The sequence below is a fragment of the Salvelinus alpinus genome, chromosome 32, assembly GCF_045679555.1.
Source record: "Salvelinus alpinus chromosome 32, SLU_Salpinus.1, whole genome shotgun sequence".
NCBI lineage: Eukaryota > Metazoa > Chordata > Actinopteri > Salmoniformes > Salmonidae > Salvelinus > Salvelinus alpinus.
In genome coordinates, this window is record NC_092117.1 from 4199717 (window position 1) to 4219253 (window position 19537).

General features: G+C 41.2%; 1 protein-coding gene across 1 annotated transcript in view; it reads left to right on the forward strand.

Moving 5' to 3' along the window:
* ercc6 (excision repair cross-complementation group 6) overlaps window positions 1-19537 on the forward strand; it is a 54833-nt gene that overhangs the window by 10973 nt on the left and 24323 nt on the right. Inside the window, exons 9-11 of the mRNA XM_071379481.1 lie at window positions 9688-9819; window positions 10374-10532; window positions 17527-17662. Coding sequence (XP_071235582.1) covers window positions 9688-9819; window positions 10374-10532; window positions 17527-17662 — 427 coding nt within the window. The remainder of the gene's footprint in view (window positions 1-9687; window positions 9820-10373; window positions 10533-17526; window positions 17663-19537) is intronic.

Consider the following 19537-nt stretch of genomic DNA (forward strand, 5'->3'; position numbering starts at 1 on the left):
AAACAAGGGAAAACAGGTCAGGAACGTGACAACCATAACTTAAATTACTTCAAGGACCAAAGAGCCTAGAGGCAATGTCGGATTTTCAAGGTAGGCCATGATGACTGAATTGCGCATTGCAAATATTCAAACGAGACTGAACTTTTTAAATTCCTGATTTGCATACACATTCTTGCCTTGGCATTTACATTTAACATCTTTCCTACCCCTACCGCTCTCTGTCTTCGCTCCACGCAACAACCAACTGCCCGACAGAATATCTATAGGCTATATGAGTGCAGCGAGCGTGTGATAAGTACTCGATATAACGAACTTTCTAGGCACAGACTGTGTTCAACATCGAGTCCTGACACACACTGCCATGGGCATTCCTGTGCTGTTGTTGGTTTATTTTTGGTAAATTGCACATTACTGTTTAAATAAATCATGATAATTAAAAAAGCTAATTGTGAACCAAAAACGAACCTGATTATCAATGTTTGTCGCATTGCCAAGTCAAACTGGTCGCAGTATCGAAACCTGGTAAGACATTAGGAATCCAATAAAATGGTCAAAAGCTACCCACGGACCCCCCCACACACACACACACACACACCAATCCCACCCCAATAACCAGTATACAGTATTCGTTTTCTATGCTCAACAAGTATACTGAACAAAAATATAAACGCAACATGCAACAATTTCAAAGATTTGACTGAGTTACAGTTCATATAAGGAAATGAGTTTATTGAAATAAATCCATTAGGCCCTAAACTATGGATTTCACATGACTGAGAATATAAATATGCATCTGTTGGTCACAGATACCTTCTTTTAATAAAAAAAAAGTAGGGACGAGGATCAGAAAACCAGTCAGTATTCTGGTGTGACCACCATTTGCCTCATCAAGCTCGACACATCTCCTTCACATATAGTTCATCAGGCTGTTGATTGTGGCCTGTGGAATGTTGTCCCACTTCTCTTCAATGGCTGTGCGACGTTTCTGGATATTGACTGGAACACACTGTTGTACACGTCGATCCAGAGCATCCCAAACATGCTCAATGAGTGACATGTCTGGTGAGTATGCAGGCCATGGAAGAACTTGGACATTTTCACCTTCCAGGAATTGTGTACAGATCCTTGTATCTCTGTGCATTCAAATTGCCATCGATTTAAAAAGCAATTGTGTTTGTTGTTCGTAGCTTATGCCTGCCCATTCCATAACCCCACCGCCACCATGGGGCACTCTGTTCACAACGTTGACATCAGCAAACCGCTCGCCCACACGATTCCATACACTTTGTCTGTGGTTGTGTGGCCAGTTGGACGTACTGCCAAATTCTCTAAAACAACGTTGGGAGGTGGCTTATGGTAGAGAAATGAATATTACATTCTCTGGCAACAGCTCTGGTGGACATTCCTGTAGTCAGCCTGCCAATTGCACTTGCCCTCAACTTTAGTCATCTGTGGTGTTGTGTGACATAACTGCGCATTTTAGGGTGGCCTTTTATTGTCACCAGCACAAGGTGCACCTGTGTAATGACCATGCTGTTTAATCAGCTTCTTGATATGCCACCGCTGTCAGGTGGATGGATTATCTTGGCAAAGGAGAAATGCTCATCAACAAGGATGTAAACAAATTTGTGCTCAACATTTTTGAGAAATAAGCTTTCTGTGCGTATTGAACATTTTTGGGATCTGTTATTTCATCTCATGAAACATGAGACCAAGACTTTACATTTTATATTTTTGTTCAGTGTAGTTTAAAGATGTGGTATGCAGTATTGCTTCTTCATCCCTTGTGATGTATTTCCTGTGAATCTGGTTATGTTTCCCCCCACCCCCCATTTAGAGAAATTAGCCATTGAAGTCACTTCCATAATTTAGTGTTTAAGTACCAGGTTTTTCCCACTAGATGTCGCTTTTCCTGCTGCTGCCACCACACCCTTTTATCCATTTTTCTGGTCTCTTGCGTTTATTAAATGGATCTCAACATTTTCTTTGCAACTTTGGGTAGAAAACCAATAGCTTTTGCTCATGATGAAAATAAATTGTGTGGTCAAGCCAGTCCTCTTATGAAAGCAATTCAGTTTGCCCTTTTCTTAGCAACCTAATGCTTCAACCCAACTCTCCTTAAATAGTCCAAATGGCAGTTCATATGAAGGCTTTTTCTACAAGCCCAAAACGTTGATGGAGAACAATGTTGTGAGAGTCCTAATAAAATAATACAATTATAAACCATTGCATGGCAGTTGTATGTTTTTCAATACAATTATTAAAAGACATCTCTATATGTAGTGTGATTAGTGACATTTACCTTTAAACCCAGCCCAATACAATTACCCTTGCAGAAGACGATACAGTGTGTGTTTGGGATTTTAACTCTTTGAAGACCATTAGAGAACATAACATTGAAACCATTAGAACTGCTGTTGGTCAAACTAATCCATGCCTTTTTTTAATGGGAATAAACCACACACAGAGGGGTCGTTTTCCTGGACACAAATTTAGCCTAAGAGAAGGACACACTGAATTGCTTTCATAGAGGACTGGGTTGAATTGTGAGGATGGCCGCACAATTTATTTTCACCATGAGCAAAATATATATATTTTTTGTACCTAAAGTTGCTAAGAAAATGTTTTATCCATTTAATAAACACAGGAGACCAGCAAAATGGATAAACGTATCAGGAACAGCAGCATCTAGTGGCAGAAACGTTGTACTTTCACACTAAATTATGGTAAATAATGGAATGGTTTTCCATTCGTGCCGGCTGCGGCTAATCAACCGGTTGCATACTCGTTTTCAACCGGCAACTTTTCCCACTTCATATTAACTAGACTATTTTTTTAAATTTAAGTTTCAATTCGATACTCAAGCCCTCTCCCGCTAGAATGAACAATATGCATCTTCTAGCAATGTATTGAAAGGATAGGCGCCTGTTGGTCACAAAGCGAGCGATGAAGTCTGCTGTCTGTCCAGCCTCCCGGTACAATTTGTGTGCGCTGTGGTATCAAATGAAATCATACTCTACCTTAACCACAATTTATTTAAAAATGCATTGGTTTATTAAAAATAATGCTATTACACATGTGCATTTAAAGTAAAACTTTTTTAATGTATATAAACAAAGTGCATATAAATGTAACAATTCAAAATGAATACAATCTGAACAACATAATTATAGAATATTGCACCATATCAAAGATTTAAAAAAATAACAATGTGAAAAACTGCAGCATCCCACTTAAAACATTAAACTGGTCCCTCTTTTCTCTCTCTTCTTTATTGCCATGTTATAACCAGCAGCACACAGCAATGCTGACCATATTTTGCTTTTATGAGAGATTTGCATTCAGAAATGCAAGCTGCCTCAATTTCAAGGGGCTAATGCGGTTTCTTCTCTCAGTAATTATTTGTCCCGTTTTCGAGAAGACCCTCTCAGAGGGAACGGATGTGGCCACTATGCAGAGTCTCCCTGTCATGACTTTAGTAAGCCGTGGGTAGACAGCCTTGTTCTTCCACCAGCTCAGAGGATCTGAGGGGCTCCTCCAAATAGGATCGGACCTCCATTATGGCATCTGCTAAGGGATTCCTTCGTGCTGCATCCCCAGTTGCTCTCTCGTCAAACAGCATCCAAACAGCAGACGTTTGTGGCACTACTGCTGGTGCTTCTGCTCCATCTGATCCCTCTTCTTCCTGTTGCCCTGGTGCCTGAGCCAGCTGACTGATGGGGCTGTCCCTCCCTGCTGCTGAGGTTATTCTTTGAAGAGCCTCATCAATCGCTCTGGCATCACTGAAGGCTAACTTCTTAAACCTGGGGTCAAGTGCAGCGGTTTCTGATAGCACGTGATTATTTTCCATTCGGTGGAACTTTCTGTCCATCGATGAAGGGTGTCCATCAACTCTGGTTACATTTGCTTCTCTCTGGCAGCTGGCTGTGATTCGCTGTAGACCCTTACACAGGAGTATAATTTTTTTAGGCTGTCACATAGCTGACGAGAGAACAGTAACTTATTAGTTTAGGTTCATGTTTTGTCCACAGATACTACATTCTCATCTACTGCTCATATACATATAAAATACTGGATTAAATAATGATGTAGTAATAACTGCTTACTGTACCTCTCTCCACTGATCTCCACAGTGACCTGCTCAAAGGGTTCCAGGACTCTGCACACCACCTTCACCACCTCCCATTCCTTTTGGGTCAGAGCATCAATAGGTGCATTGACAATGGCCAGGGTAGAGATGATGGAATCCTTTGACTCAAGAAACCGCTTCAACATATAAAATGTTGAATTCCACCTTGTAGTGCAGTCTTGTTTAGGCCTCAGCTCAGGCATCCCCATCTGGCATGTAGACTTTAGTTTTTCAGCACCTACTGTGCTCCTGTGGAAGTATTCCACAGCTGCTTTCACTTTGTCCACAGTGGGCTTCATCACCTTCAGAGCATCTCTTACAATCAGGTTGATTGTGTGGGCAAGACATGGATGATGGGTCCATTTTAACGGCTTTGGTTATGTTAGCTGCATTGTCGCTAACACAACAGACCACTTTTCCATCTACTTGCCATTCTCTGGCCACTCTCAACAGTTCCTCTGCCAAGTTCTCTGAGGTGTGTCTGTCGCTGAACTAGACATTAAAGTCTTCAATGACGTGACATGTAACCGACATGTAAGAAGTGGTTACCCTTGATGTCGAGCAGTCAGTGGTAAGGCAAACTGCAGTAGCTTTTTGGACTCTTTCTCGCACTGAAGCCTGTGTGCTCTCATACAGTTGTGGAATAAGTGATTTTGAAAGGGTTTTCCTGCTAGGAATTGTGTACATTGGATTTAGACTATTGCTATAATTTCTAAAACCTCTGTCCTCCACGATCAAAAATGGCTGCTAATCGGTGGCAATCATTTTAGCCAGTGCAATATCAATTTGGCCTTGTTTTGCCTCAGACATAGACTTTGGAATAAATGGGTCCATAGAAGACTGTGTTGCTGTGGGTCGCGGAGTAGGCCTACTTGACTGAGTGGATACATCTCCACGTGTGGAGGTGCTGGCTCCACCACTACCACTAGCAGGCCCGCTAGTTTCTCGAAGCTCCACTACAGCTAGCTTCACAGTTGGGTGCACAGTTTGCATATGCCGGTGTAGGTTGTGCGTAGAACCGGCTTTATATGAGATCTTGTTTTGGCAAATTCTACACTGTGCTCTAACATTGTCTACATTATTAAAATGCATCCAAATGCTACTTTGCTTCCGACTCATTTTCCAGCTGTCTTCACAGCTGTCCTTCCTCTCTCTCCTCAGCTGCTAAGTGTGTGACTGTGAGTGAGTTGGCTCGGCCCTCCCTCACGCATCTTTGGTTCATTGATTGACACTGTGTGCCTGATTGACAGGAACAACAGGTGAGGCTGTTAGTCTGAGCAGACAGTCAGAACGAATGTGTGCGCTTGAGCATTTAGGCCTATATTATTATTATTATTATTTATTTATTTTTGAATTAGTTAATTCTGTTCTTTTAAATCTTTTGATAATTGATATCTTTATTTTATTTTTATAAATCGATTCGGCTCTTCTGATATGCAAGCCGGCTCTTAGAGCCGACTCGTTCTCGAAAGACCCATCCCTACACGAGACACTTGCGTTCAGTCTGCATGGTCAGTACAGCATATGCAACACTGTTGATGACAACGATGCCGTTGTCACTTTGCTTCTTAATATAAATCTACTAGCATTCTATAATTACACTGTTAGCTTGTTTCTTACATCTGCAAACATCTAGTTTGTCTTAGCAAGTTGGTCCTAAACCTTGTTAGCCGCTAATGCTAATCTCTAGTTAGCTAATACATGTACTGAGTAAGAGCAAGCGTACTTAGCTATACTGCCTGATAATACCAGTGATTGTGTAGACCTAAATCAGCATGTTGTTTGTGCAACAGTGTCTTCTAAATTTAAAGACATGAAGTTGCTAAGAGAGAACATGCAATGTAGCCAAAGATTATAGGGTCCCCTAGGAAACACCTATCCTAACCTGTCACAATAACTCCTCCCTGGCATTTTCATTCGTTGTCATGTCAAACAACACTGTATTAAAAGTGGCCACTATTATATTCTAACTATATAATTAGAATAGACATTCTATTCCCATGATTCCAACAGTTAACCCAAGTGTTTTGCTCTAAATCGCAAGACAAATTGCAACATTTGGTTAAAAATAAGGCCCAGATTACTTGCCCATATCGTGCAGCCCTACGTGGCAGTGTGGAAATGATCTCAAATGCAGAAATTGATGAAAATGATTACTTTTTGGGGGTTGAAGTTGAATTGAACGGTATTAAACAATCAGAATGGAGAAAGACCCATTGAAATCACTTAGAATGTATGTGTTGCCACCCTATAGTCACGCACTACTCATAAAGCAAATTTAGAACTTTTATTATTAAAAAACATAAAATACCGTCATACTGTCAATTTTCTTTTTTTAATACGGTGATATAATATTTTGGCCATATCACCCAGCCCTAACCTTAGTAGGGAATCAACTAAATGTATTAAATTAATTATCCCAAGTTTATCATAAGACATGAACAGAATGCATCAGTGATCTGTATTTCCTGCAACTTTCTGAAGAGGCAACGAGAATTCCCCCGTGTGTGTCTGAACAACTTTGTGTAGCTTTTAGCGTTGATGCTAATGGAAACATTATTCTGGTAAAAATTCTCAATTAAATGTGAACTACAAAGTAGCCTTTGCTTATCTGGCACAATTTTATGATTATTTTCATTAATCCAGTGGGTATTTGTTTTGAAAACTCTACCATCACATGTGCGCTACAAAAACACAGCTAAAAAAAGGCTTCTTGTTAGGTGCACACTTCAATTAAAAGGTGTCTACACCCAAAAATCTAAACAGAATTTGGGAAAGAACAAAATGGAATCAGGCAAAAAATATAACGGATTTTATAGGGCCCTACTTAATGATCATTTTACATCATTTTACCTTAAAGGTGCAGTCAAACGTGTTTTGCCTGTGTTTGATATATATTTCCACACTATGAAGTTGGAATAGTATTGTGAAAATTATGATAGCCCTTTTAGTATAAGCGCTGTTTGAAACGACTGCCTGAATTTACAGCTTGTTTTGGTGGGATGGATTTTTTGCCTGCCCAGTAAATGAGTTAATAGACCAATAAGAAATCATTCTAAACCTCTGCCAATAACAGCTAGATTTCAGTTTCCCCTCCCCACTCAGCCCACTCCCAGACAGTCCTAGCAAAATTCTTGCTTGAGAAATTGCTCTTTGCTAAGAATTTTAAACCTTTATTTAACTAGGCAAGTCAGTGAATAACAAATTCTTATTTACAATGACGGCCTACCCCAGCCAAACCCTAACCTGGACGACGCTGGGCCAATTGTGTGTCGCCCTATGGGACTCCCCATCATGTAGTGACGCCTCTATCACTGAGATACAGTGGGTTAGACCGCTGCGCCACTTGGGAGCCCAGTAAGAAGCTATTTTTGTTTATTTTCAACCATTTTAATTGAGAACAATCACAGTAAGGTACTTAATTGTTACCCAGAAAGGATTTCATATTGAGATAAAAACAGCTGCATTGGACCTTTTTAAGATGTGTGTGTATATAGCCCTTTTATTAAAAAATGTAACCTTGAATTTATTTGTCAAGATAATGTGGGCTATTTACTTCATTATTCTGTTTTAATAAAATACATAATTTGAACAAGCATCATTGTGGCATTTCATATCTTAAATAAATAAGACTTTAATCTCAAGAGAAGACAGGTTAAAGGTTTAATGTTCTCTTACTTAGAAAATAGTCCTGATCATATAGACCTAGACGATATCCAAAACAACTAACTATTTGTATTTATTATGGATCCCCATTAGCTGCTGCCAAGGCAGCTTCCTGGGGTCCAGCAAAATTTAAGGCAGTTTATACAATAGATTGAATTCATACATTCTCAGTCATTTAAATTGTAAAATCATGTCTTACACAATACCACAACAAATGTTTCCAATCTGGGATATAAACTCGATAAAGTATTCAATAACTTTGCGGTGTATTTCAGATGGAATCAAAGCATTAGTAGGTACCAGAGGCTGCTAAAAACATAGCTCCTTCCACAATGTTGTTTAAACTGAGTACTTGTGGAAAACGCTGATGCAAGCAACTTCATTGGCAAATATCTCTAAACAGGGGAACAGCACCAAATTCACAGAGAATACATTATAAAAGAAGAAGCAATACTCCAAGCAGCAGCGCCATACTCCTTGTCAAAGCTGATAGTATACTGGTTGTTGGAGTGGGATTGGCGTGGGCTGTGCGTGGTTCGTAGGTGGTTTTTGACAATTTTATTAGATTCCTCATGTCTTACTCTTTGTTAGGAAGAATTATGGTCCAAATCAGATTAATTGACTATATGAATCCTATCAATTTAAATTGACAATTTGGGCGCAATTATATTTCAACAAAATAATGTTTCAGGAATGCTTATCTTATCTGTTTCTAACTACAGAAACGATTTCAGTACAATCTAAATTGGTGGGTTTCGAAATCCTCTTTCTTGCGCTTTTTGAGGTGGAATGACTCAGGAGGCTGAGAGAGCGGTTAAGAAGAGCGAGAGGGATGGGAAGGGAGTGAGAAAGGACAGGAGAGGGACAGGGGGAGAGAAAGGAGGAAAGGAGAGGGAGAGGAAGGGAAGTGTGTAGAGAGAAAAGCGTAATAAACTGAGCCGATGCCTTGACTTAATTAGTGTGGCTGGTCTCAGCAGGCCAGCAAAGAGCAGCAGTCTCCCAGCCTTAGTGACAGGACCAGGACCAAATGAAGATGGATTCCGGTCCTCTCCCTCTCACACCTTTCCTAGGGAACCCACTCCACTAATTGTCTGTATCAATCTTCATTTGCTGTGTGACGACTCTGCCACTAACTGCCCTCTCGCTCTATGCAGCTAGTCTATTAAAAATACACGTGTCCTGGCTGGTCTAGTGGTAATCCCGCAGCCTCCGGCACACGTCTATTGTGCCGGCATAGGTTTGAATCTGGCCTACTGCCCTTTGACACAGCCTCTATCTTTCCACACTATCACCTTTTCTCTCTATCTGTTCAAAAATGTCAGAAAAGACAATGTAAATATATATATATATATGAATTTTTTATATATATATAAAAATTCAACTGCCTTAGATTGCCCTCCTTAAAACGGCTTAAGAATTCCCTATGCTAACTGATAGTGATTACACCAATTACTCACACATCCCTTTGGGTTTTAAAGAGCAAGGTTCGGGCCGCAAATGTTTAGTGGTCTTGTTTCAGCATGGGACATCTCTGCTGCTCAGATGCACATAAGGGTCTGGGCCCATATTCATAAAGCGTCTCATAGTAGGTGTGCTGATCTACGATCAGTTTAATGAAATTAGAGGTGGGACCTGATCCTCGATCGGCAGGCCTACTCTGAGACACTTTGTGTTATGGGCCCAAGTGTTGTAGGGGGAGAGATCCAGATGGGGCTGGTTGGGCCTTGGGGCGATTGCTGAGGGAGATTTTGCTGAGTCAATACAAGAGTGTGTAGAGGGGGGGTGCGGGGCTGTAGTGACTGTTATGTGACAGTAGCACCTACTCCCCTGTAGGAGGAGGAAGAGGAAAGGGAGAGGATGAGAGTAGTGGTGACTGTTTTCTCTTTTTACAGGAGGTGGAGGCGGCTGCGGCTGAGAGAGAGGGAGGAGAAGAGGGAGAGAGGAGAGGAGGAGAGTGACCAGAGTGACGCTGAGTTTGATGAAGGATTCAAAGTGCCGGGATTCCTCTGGAATAAACTCTTCAAGTAAGTAACAAACAAAGTAACAGCTTTTCCCAATTGTCACTGTATTTTGTAATGTTTCTGACTAATGTTTATGTTGATACCTGTTGAATATGACCTCTGATCGTGTAAATGATCATATACATAAAGTATGATTATAATAAGCCGCGTGTGTGTGGACCAGTTTATAAAAAATAAATTCCGTTTTAGATTGGTTTTATCATCACCACAGAACATCATTGTAAGTATAAGTGAAGCGTATTGAACTCAAAGCAGGCAGATTGTTTTGGACTGTGTTCAGTCGAGTAACGGAGTCTGAGTTGAGTAAAAAAGTACTCAAGTAGAAAGTGAGCAAAGTGGCTCACAGCTGATCAGTCGCTACACTTCCGGTCTCTTTATCTGGAATGGTTACTGATCATGACCTAACGATTAATTTACCACTACACACACTGTGCTCTTTGTGTTTGGGCGGGGGTGGATTTTTGACAGACAGGGATGTTTGTGTGTGTGTATATTAATAGCTGTGTGCGCGCGTATGTGTGTATGTGTGTCTTTGTCTCTTTCTGTGTGTGTTCCAGGTACCAGCAGACAGGTGTGAGGTGGCTGTGGGAGCTACACTGCCAGCAGGCAGGGGGAATCCTGGGGGATGAGATGGGTCTGGGTAAAACCATCCAAGTCATCGCATTCCTGGCTGGCCTCAGCTACAGCAAACTACGCACACGAGGGTCCAACTACAGGTACACATGGACACACAGGCATGCACACACATACACCTGACCTGGGTTCAATTATTATTTGAAGTCTTTCAAATACTTTGAGCATTTGCTCTAGCCTGCCTAGAAGGCCAGGTGGGTGGGATCTGCATTATTTGAACTTTTTATATTAGTTCCATTGCAACAGGCAAGCTCAATCAGGCATAGATCAAGTATTTGGACCCTAGAGATAGATGGAGATCACTCCTTGGAAATAACACATTTTTGCATGGACATTGCCATTGAGGACTTTTTAAAGTAGTCAACTGGGTGGAACTTCCTATGGGTTAATGAAGGATCACACAATTACATCCAGCTCATCAGCAGAGATCAGCCAAATAATTATACTTGTGAGCAAACATTACATTACTGCAGGTGGGTTAAATCGCCAACCTTGGCTTTATACCTGTTCAAACAACAGACTCCAGGTGGCAGTATGCACCCTTTCAGTTTGTTTACCAATTCAGTAGCAGTAGAAGAAGAAAATTAACTACTTTATAATGGAGATGGCCTCAATTGTGCTGCTCATGCCCACAGACGCCATAATGGGACAGTTACAAAGATTTGTCGTCTAAGTCTATGATTTGGACCCAGGTCTGACGCTCGCACGAACACAAACTCTAGCCGTTATGGTGTGTTCAGACTGGGAGTCTGTGTAGTAATGAATATTTCATTAGGGTGATTTGTGCTGGAGAGTTTTAGTCTGAATTATTAAACATGTTTCAATTATTAGACTCCTCTCATTCTCTACAGCAGACACCAAAGGAAACGTGGACATGACACAGGGTCTGTGTGTGTGTGTGTGTGTGTGTGATTCTTAGTGGACGTGGTCACGGGGGCAGAGGGGGCCAATTAAACGTGAACCACATTAAAGCACGTTGAAGGCGGGGCCCACTGGTTCCACACACACACACACTCCGGAGGGATTGAACCTCTCTGATAGTCAATACTCTGTCTGCTGTGAACGTCCACAAATTGATTGTTTGCAAACTCAATTATGCCTCTATCAATGGTTTCCACCAAGCAGAGGTTCATGGCAGTTAGGGCTGTGACGATAATTTAATAACCGTGTCGTTGACGGTTATGGATAAAGAACGTCATAAATGAAATAACCGTCAAAACCGTTGAAATAGGCCTACATTCATTTTCGGATTTAAAAAAAATCGTATTAACTTTATTGTCGTGTAGCTAAACTTGACCAAGTAGCGTTTACTAATGACTATAATCAGTTGTTTTGCTAACTTAGTCTATCCATTAAACCTTCTACAGCCTCTTTTTAACTGTCCTTTTGATGCTCAACTAGCTGTAGAGCGCTATAGGCTGTGACACTTCAGTAAAAAGTGTTTTGATGTGTCGACTTTCTTTTTACACAATGCACGTTTTCATTGCTTGCTAGTAAATAAATAAAAACATCTTTTTTTTTTTTTTTAAGCAGTCGACAAGGTTGTTCTGGCTCTGAGGCCTATAAGGCGGTAATGTTGTGTCAAATGGACAATGTGTCAATCCTCATAACGGCCCGGTCCTGGCCAACATACCGCCCTATGCGAGTTAAATAAAATTGCCGCCCTCTTATCCCCGCAAAGTGGAATAGTAGCCTAGACTATACAGTGTTGGCCCGCAAAGCACTTTTATGAATGCCCATGTTGTAGCCTACCATTTGTAAAACAGGCAATTTAATGATAAACCCTGTTATTAATTTATAGTTCTCATTCTCTGAGTGGAAATGTTTTTTTGCAGAGTTCACAACCTGCTACATTTATGAAAAACACGTTTTGGTTTATTTCCTAGCATAATTGACATGCTCCATGTAAGCAATGAGCGCGTGTCTTGTTTCTCTTTCTTGGTAATTTTGACGCAGCGTTGCGCGCCTGAGCACACACAAGTACCTGGCCTGCAAATGCAAATGTAGGAAAGTGCCCATTTGGGGATGTCTGATTTCTGATTGTGTTCACTCACCACCACTAATAAGCTGGGCATCTGTCATTTTTTAAAATGTTTTTATTTATTTTTTTACATCCATTCACACTGAACAAAAATATAAACGTGACATGTGAAGTGTTGGTCCCATGTTTCATGAGCTGAAATAAAAGATCCCATACATTTTTCATACGCACAAAAAGCTTATTTCAATCAAATCTGGGGAACAAATTTGTTTATCCCTGTTAGTGAGCATTTCTCTTTTGCCAAGATAATCCATCCACCTGACAGGTGTGGCATATCAAGAATCTGATTCAACAGTATAATCATTACACAGGTGCACCCTGTTCTGGAGACAATAAAAGGTCACTCTAATATGTGCAGTTTTGTCACACAACATAATGCCACAGATGTCCACCAGAGCTGTTGCCAGATCATTTAATGTTAATTTCTCTACCATAAGCCACCTCCGTTGTTTTAGAGAATTTGCCAGTACGTCCAACTGGCCTCACAACCGCAGACCAAGTGTAACCACGCCAGCCCAGGACCTTCCCATCCGGCTTCTTCACCTGCGTGATCATCTGAGACCAGCCACCCTGATGAAACTGTGGGTTTGCACAGACAAATCATTTTTGCCCAAACTGTCAGAAACCATCTCAGAGAAGCTCATCTGCGTGCTCGTCATTTTGACCTGACTGCAGTTCGACTTCGTAACTGAATTCAATTGGCAAATTCTCACCTTCGATGGCCACTGGCATGCTGGAGGAGTGTGCTTTTCACGAATGAATCCCGGTTTCAACTGTACAGAGCAGATGGCAGACCATTCATCTGCCGCCATCACCTCATGTTTCAGCATGTTCATGCACGGCCTTCATGCAAGGATCTGTGCACAATTACTGGAAGCTGAAAATGTCCCAGTTCTTCCATGGCCTGCATACTCGCCAGGCATGTCACCCATTGAGCATGTTTGGGATGCTCTGGATCGATGTGTACGACAGCGTGTTCCAGGTCCCACTAATATCCAGCAACTTCGCACAGCCATTAAATAAGAGTGGGACAACATTCCACAGGCCTCAATCAACAGCCTGATCAACTCTATGCGAAGGAGATGTCTCGCTGCAGATACTGACTGGTTTTCTGATCCACGTCCCTACCTAAAAAAATAATAATTAAAGGTATCTATGACCAACATATGCGTATTCCCAGTCATGTAAAATCCATAGATTAGGGCCTAATAATTTTTATTTCAATTGACTGATTTGCTTATGAACTGTAATTTAGTAAAAAAAAAAAAATGAAATAGTTGAATGTTGGGTTTTATATTTTTGCTTAGTGTATATTCCGCACAGTATTTGAAAAATATTTCCAACACTCTCCGCCTCGATAATCGGCATCGCTGATAAATAGGCTATGGACATGTTGCACGTATTTCTTTCTATTTTGATGGTTGTCAATTACATCTTCATACTATAGCTTGTGGCATCAACGCTTGTGGCATTGATTGACCGGTGCTTTTATGGGGGGGGTGTCTCTCTAAGAATCAAACGCTCCTGTCATGATTTAATCTTGGATTTTTCATTGAGCCAATGACTGCAACAGCAGGGTTTGTGACATTATGTGAATATTTTGGGAAAATTAGAAAACCCATCGGATTTCATTTGAATGGTTTTGTGCGTGAAAATAGGATCTGTGTTGCTTTAAAAAAAAAATTATTACAGGAAAGTCAACTGATAGGCATACAGTACCGGTAGGGATACACTACCGGTCAACAGTTTTGGAACACCTACTCATTCAAGTTTTTTAAAGTAATTTTTTTACTCATGACAGCTTTGCACACTCTTGGCATTCTCTTAACCATCTTCATGAGGTAGTCACCTGGAATGCATTTCAATTAACAGGTGTGCCTTCTTAAAAGTTAATTTGTGTAATTTCTTTCCTCAATGTGGGTGGCAGGTAGCCTAGTGGTTAGAGCATTGGGCCAGTAACCGAAAGGTTACTAGATCGAATCCCCGAGCTGACGAGGTAAAAATCTGTCGTTCTGTCCCTGAACAAGGCATTTAACCCACTGTTCCTAGGCCGTCATTGTCAATAAGAATTTGTTCTTAACTGACCTGCCTAGTTAAATAAAGATAAAATAAAATGTGTTTGAGCCAGTCAGTTGTTGTGACAAGGTAGGGGGGTATACAGAAGATAGACCTATTTGATCAAATGCCAAGTCCATATTATGGCAAGAACAGCTCAAATAAGCAAAGAGAAACTACAGTCCATCATTACTATAAGACGCAAAAACCATGTGTAGCTCTATGATGAAACTGGCTCTCATGACGACCGCCACAGGAATGGAAGACCCAGAGTTACCTCTGCTGCAGAGGATAAGTTCATGAGTTACCAGCCTCAGAAATTGTAGCCCAAATAAATGCTTCACAGAGTTCAAGTAACAGACACATCTCAACATCAACTGTTCAGATGAGACTGTGAATCAGGCCTTCATGGTCAAATTGCTGCAAAGAAATCACTACTAAAGGACACCAAGAAGAAGAAGAGATTTGCTTGGGCCAAGAAACACAAGCAATGGACATTAGACCGGTGGAGATGTTTGGTTCCAACCGCCGTGTCTTTGTGAGACGCGGTGTGAGTGAACGGATGATCTGCATTTGAGTTTTTCTCACCGTGAAGCATGGAGGAGGAGGTGTTATGGTGTGGGGGTGCTTTGCTGGTGACACTGAATTATTTAGAAATCAAGGCACACTTAACCAGAATGTCTACCACAGCATTCTGCAGTAAATACGCCATCCCATCTGGTTTGGGCTTAGTGGGACTATCATTTGTTTTTCAACAGGACAATGACCCAACACACCTCCAGGCTGTGTAAGGGCTATTTGACCAAGAAGGAGAGTGATGGATGCTGCATCAGATGACCTGGCCTCCACAATCCCCCGACATCAACCAAAGTGAGATGGTTTTGGATGAGTTGGACCGCAGAGTGACGTAAAAGTAGCCAACAAGTGCTCAGCATATGTGGGAACTCCTTGAAGACTGTTGGAAAAGCATTCCAGGTGAAGCTGGTTGAGAGAATGCCAAGAGTGTGCAAAGCTGTCAAGGCAAAGGATGGCTATTTGAAGAATCTCAAATTTAAAATGCATTTTGATTTGTTTACCACTTTTTTTGAGGGGGTTACTACATTATTTTATGTGTTATTTGATAGTTTTGATGTCTTCACTATTATTCTACAATGTAGGAAATAATTAAATAAAGAAAAACCCTTGAATGAGTAGGTGTTTCAAAACTTTTGACCAGTAGTATATAGTTGACGTCAGAAGTTAACAGACTTAGGTTGGAGTCATTAAAACTTGTTTTTCAACCACTCCACAAATTTCTTGTTAACAAACTATAGTTTTGGCAAGTCGGTTGGGACATCTTTGTGCATGACACAAGTAATTTTTCCAACAATTGTTTACAGACAGATTATTTCACTTATAACTCACTGTATAACAATTCCAGTGGGTCAGAAGTTTACATACACTAAGTTGACTGTGCCTTTAAACAGTTTGGAAAATTCCAGAAAATGTCATGGCTTTAGAAGCTTCTGGTAGGCTAAATGACATAATTTGAGTCAATTGGAGGTGTACCTGTGGATGTATTTCAAGGCCTACCTTCAAACTCAGTGCCTCTTTGCTTGACATCATGGGAAAATCAAAAGAAATCAATAGACCTCCACAAGTCTGGTTCATCCTTGGGAGCAATTTCCAAATGCCTGAAGGTACCACGTTCATCTGTACAAACAATAGTATGCAAGTATAAACACCATAAAAAAGCCAGACTATGGTTTGCAACTGCACATGGGGACAAAGATCGTACTTTTTGGAGAAATGTCCTCTGGTCTGATAAAACAAAAATAGAACGTTTTGGCCATAATGACCATCGTTATGTTTGGAGAAAAAATAGGGAGGCTTGCAAGCCGAAGAACACCATCCCAACTGTGAAGCACAGGGGTGGCAGCATCATGTTGTGGGGGTGCTTTGGCGCAGGAGGGACTGGTGCACTTCACAAAATAGATGGCATCATGAGGCAGGAAAATTATGTGGATATATTGAAGCAACATCTCAAGACATCAGTCAGGAAGTTAAAGCTTGGTCGCAAATGGGTCCTCCAAAAGGACAATGACCCCAAGCATACTTCCAAAGTTGTGGCACAATGGCTTAAGGACAACAGAGTCAAGGTATTGGAGTGGCCATCACAAAGCACTAACCTCAATCCTATAGAAAATTTGCTGGCAGAGCTGAAAAAGCGAGTGAGAGAAAGGAGGCCTACAAACCTGACTCAGTTACACCAGCTCTGTCAGAAGGAATGGGCCAAAATTCACCCAACTTCTTGTGGGAAGCTTGTAGAAGGCTACCCTAAATGTTTGACCCAAGTTAATCAATTTAAAGGCAATGCTACCATATACTAATTGAGTGTATGTAAACTTCTGACCCACTGGGAATGTCATGAAAGAAATACAAGCTGAAATGAATCATTCTCTCTACTATTATTCTGACATTTCCCATTCTTAAAACAAAGTGGGGATCCTAACTGACCTAAAACAGGGAATTTATACTAGGATTAAATGTCAGGAATTGTAAAAATCTGAGTTTAAATGTATTTAGCTAAGGTGTATGTAAACTTCCGACTTCAACTGTATATCTTTCTTTTGACTCCGTTTAATGTTGTGTCAATATGCAACAGATCCTCCATCCTGGCATTTTTGTATTTGTAATAACCTGAATAATAAGAATAAAATGCCATGGTAATAGGGAAGTGTTAATTGCTTGTTTCAAATGGGTTTTATTAAGCTGCATGTCCATGTAACAAGTGTACGAACCTGAGCGGTTATGTTGGTGACCGTTGGCCTGGCCAACTACCGTAACCTCATTTTCCAAGACTTGTCACAGCCCTAATTTGGCTATTTATTTCGGTATAAACCCGGTGTGAATGAACCATAACATTCCAGCAGCCTGACTGAAACACAAACCCCGAACTTTACCTGATCCTATCTGTGTGTGTGTGTGTGTGTGTGTTCCAGGTACCAAGGACTAGGTCCTACAGTGATAGTGTGTCCAGCTACAGTCATGCACCAGTGGGTCAGCGAGTTTCACACCTGGTGGCCCCCATTCAGAGTGGCTGTCCTACACGACACGGGATCCTTCACCCAAACAAAGGTAGTGGGGGGTGTGTATTCAGGTGTTCACTTGTGCTGTATCTTCTCCCCTGTCAGCATTTTGTGGAGGATTCCGCTCTGAGGGAGATGTAAATTAATTAGTGGTACACTAGTAGATATTAATTACTTTACACTGTAGATCGCACCCAGCAAGTTGTGTGGGTGTGACACAGTGATTAATGGGTGATGCGGGCTGGGCTGGGGAGTGGGGGGGGGGGGGGGGGGGGGGGATACCTACTGTAGTCAGTTGTACAAATGAATGCATTCAACTGAAATGTGTCTTCCACATTTAACCCAACCCCTCTGAGGGCGCGAGTTTTTTTATTTTTTTATTTTGTATTTTTTTAAGGGGTTTCCTTTGGGGGGGCACCAAAGACCTGTTTATGCAGAGTTGGCTCCTCATGCCTCCCCCTTTTTAATAGTGAAGAGCTACAAACTCCACATGCACTTTTAATTAACCAGTCTCTATGGTACTGAGAAATAATGCGTCACCATCAGCTGGCGGTGTGAGGACTGGAGTTCAGTGAGGTGACATGTTCTCAATGATAGAAATGTAATAAGTAGAGCTGACACAATTCCCTGTTCTTCCTGAAAGACAAGCATATCTGTTCTACACAATACATACATTTTAATTTTTACTCTCTGTAATACCAATTGACCCCACCGAAAACATTATTTTTAAAGGGCAAATAAAAGTCACAGAATTAAAAGTTACGTTTTATATCTTCCTAACATGCTGACCACACCGCTCGCGTCGCAAAATAAATGGACACATATTCAATCATTGCACCCACACTGCTCCCGCGAGACAGCAAGCGAAAATAGAAGTTGGTTCTATTTGTGACACTCAACGCGCTTCAAGTCCTGGCTCTCGAATCTCCTCATTGGTTTTTAGGAGCATATACCCACGTGGGTGATTTGAAAGATGAACTGACGTGCACACTCCAGTCGGTTGTAGTAATGCACCGTAAAGTTGGTTGCCAAACGCCATATCAAGTCCAAAGAAGAAAGAGAAGCCTGTAGGAAGGAGGAGCGACGATGAGAAACGAATTCGGTTTACCGTTTTTTCTGAATTAATTGTCGTAGTAGAGGACCTTGTGTATTTCAGGTAAAATAACCCAATGTTTATATCCCAGAACAAATTAGCTAGCAACAGCAAGCTAGCTAGCTAGCTAAATTGTCATAAATGTTTAATGCAAATTTGACCTGTCCACAAATTATAATAATTGGTTCAGAGTTTGTTTTGATATTTCAATCTGCGTGTCCTGATCGCTTCTGGTGTGGCTGAACAAAGTCAACGTGCGCACGCAGACAGCGTGTGTGCGTGCGCGTCTGGTTTGGCCAGCATGTAAGTCTGAGAGTGGTTTTAACCTTCCAGACTTGGAATTGTATCAACACACCACCCAGGGCTTTTACTTGCGACATGTACACTCAGTAAAAAAAGAAACGTCCCTTTTTTAGGACACTGTCTTTCAAAGATAATTTGTAAAATTCCAAATAACTTCACAGATCTTCATTGTAAAGGGTTTAAACACTGTTTCCCATGCTTGTTCTATGAACCATAAACAATTCATGAAAATGCACCTGTGGAACAGTCGTTAAGACACTAACAGCTTACAAATGGTAGGCAATTAAGATCACAGTTATGAAAACTTAGGACACTAAAGAGGCCTTTCTACTGACTCTGATAAACACCAAAAAAAAGATGCCCAGGGTCCCTGCTCATCTGTGTGAACGTGCCTTAGACAGCGCTACAGGGAGACAGGACGGACAGCTGATCGTCCTCGCAGTGGCAGACCACGTGTAACAACACCTGCACAGGGTCGGTACATCCGAACATCACACCTGCGGGACAGGTACAGGATGGCAACAATCC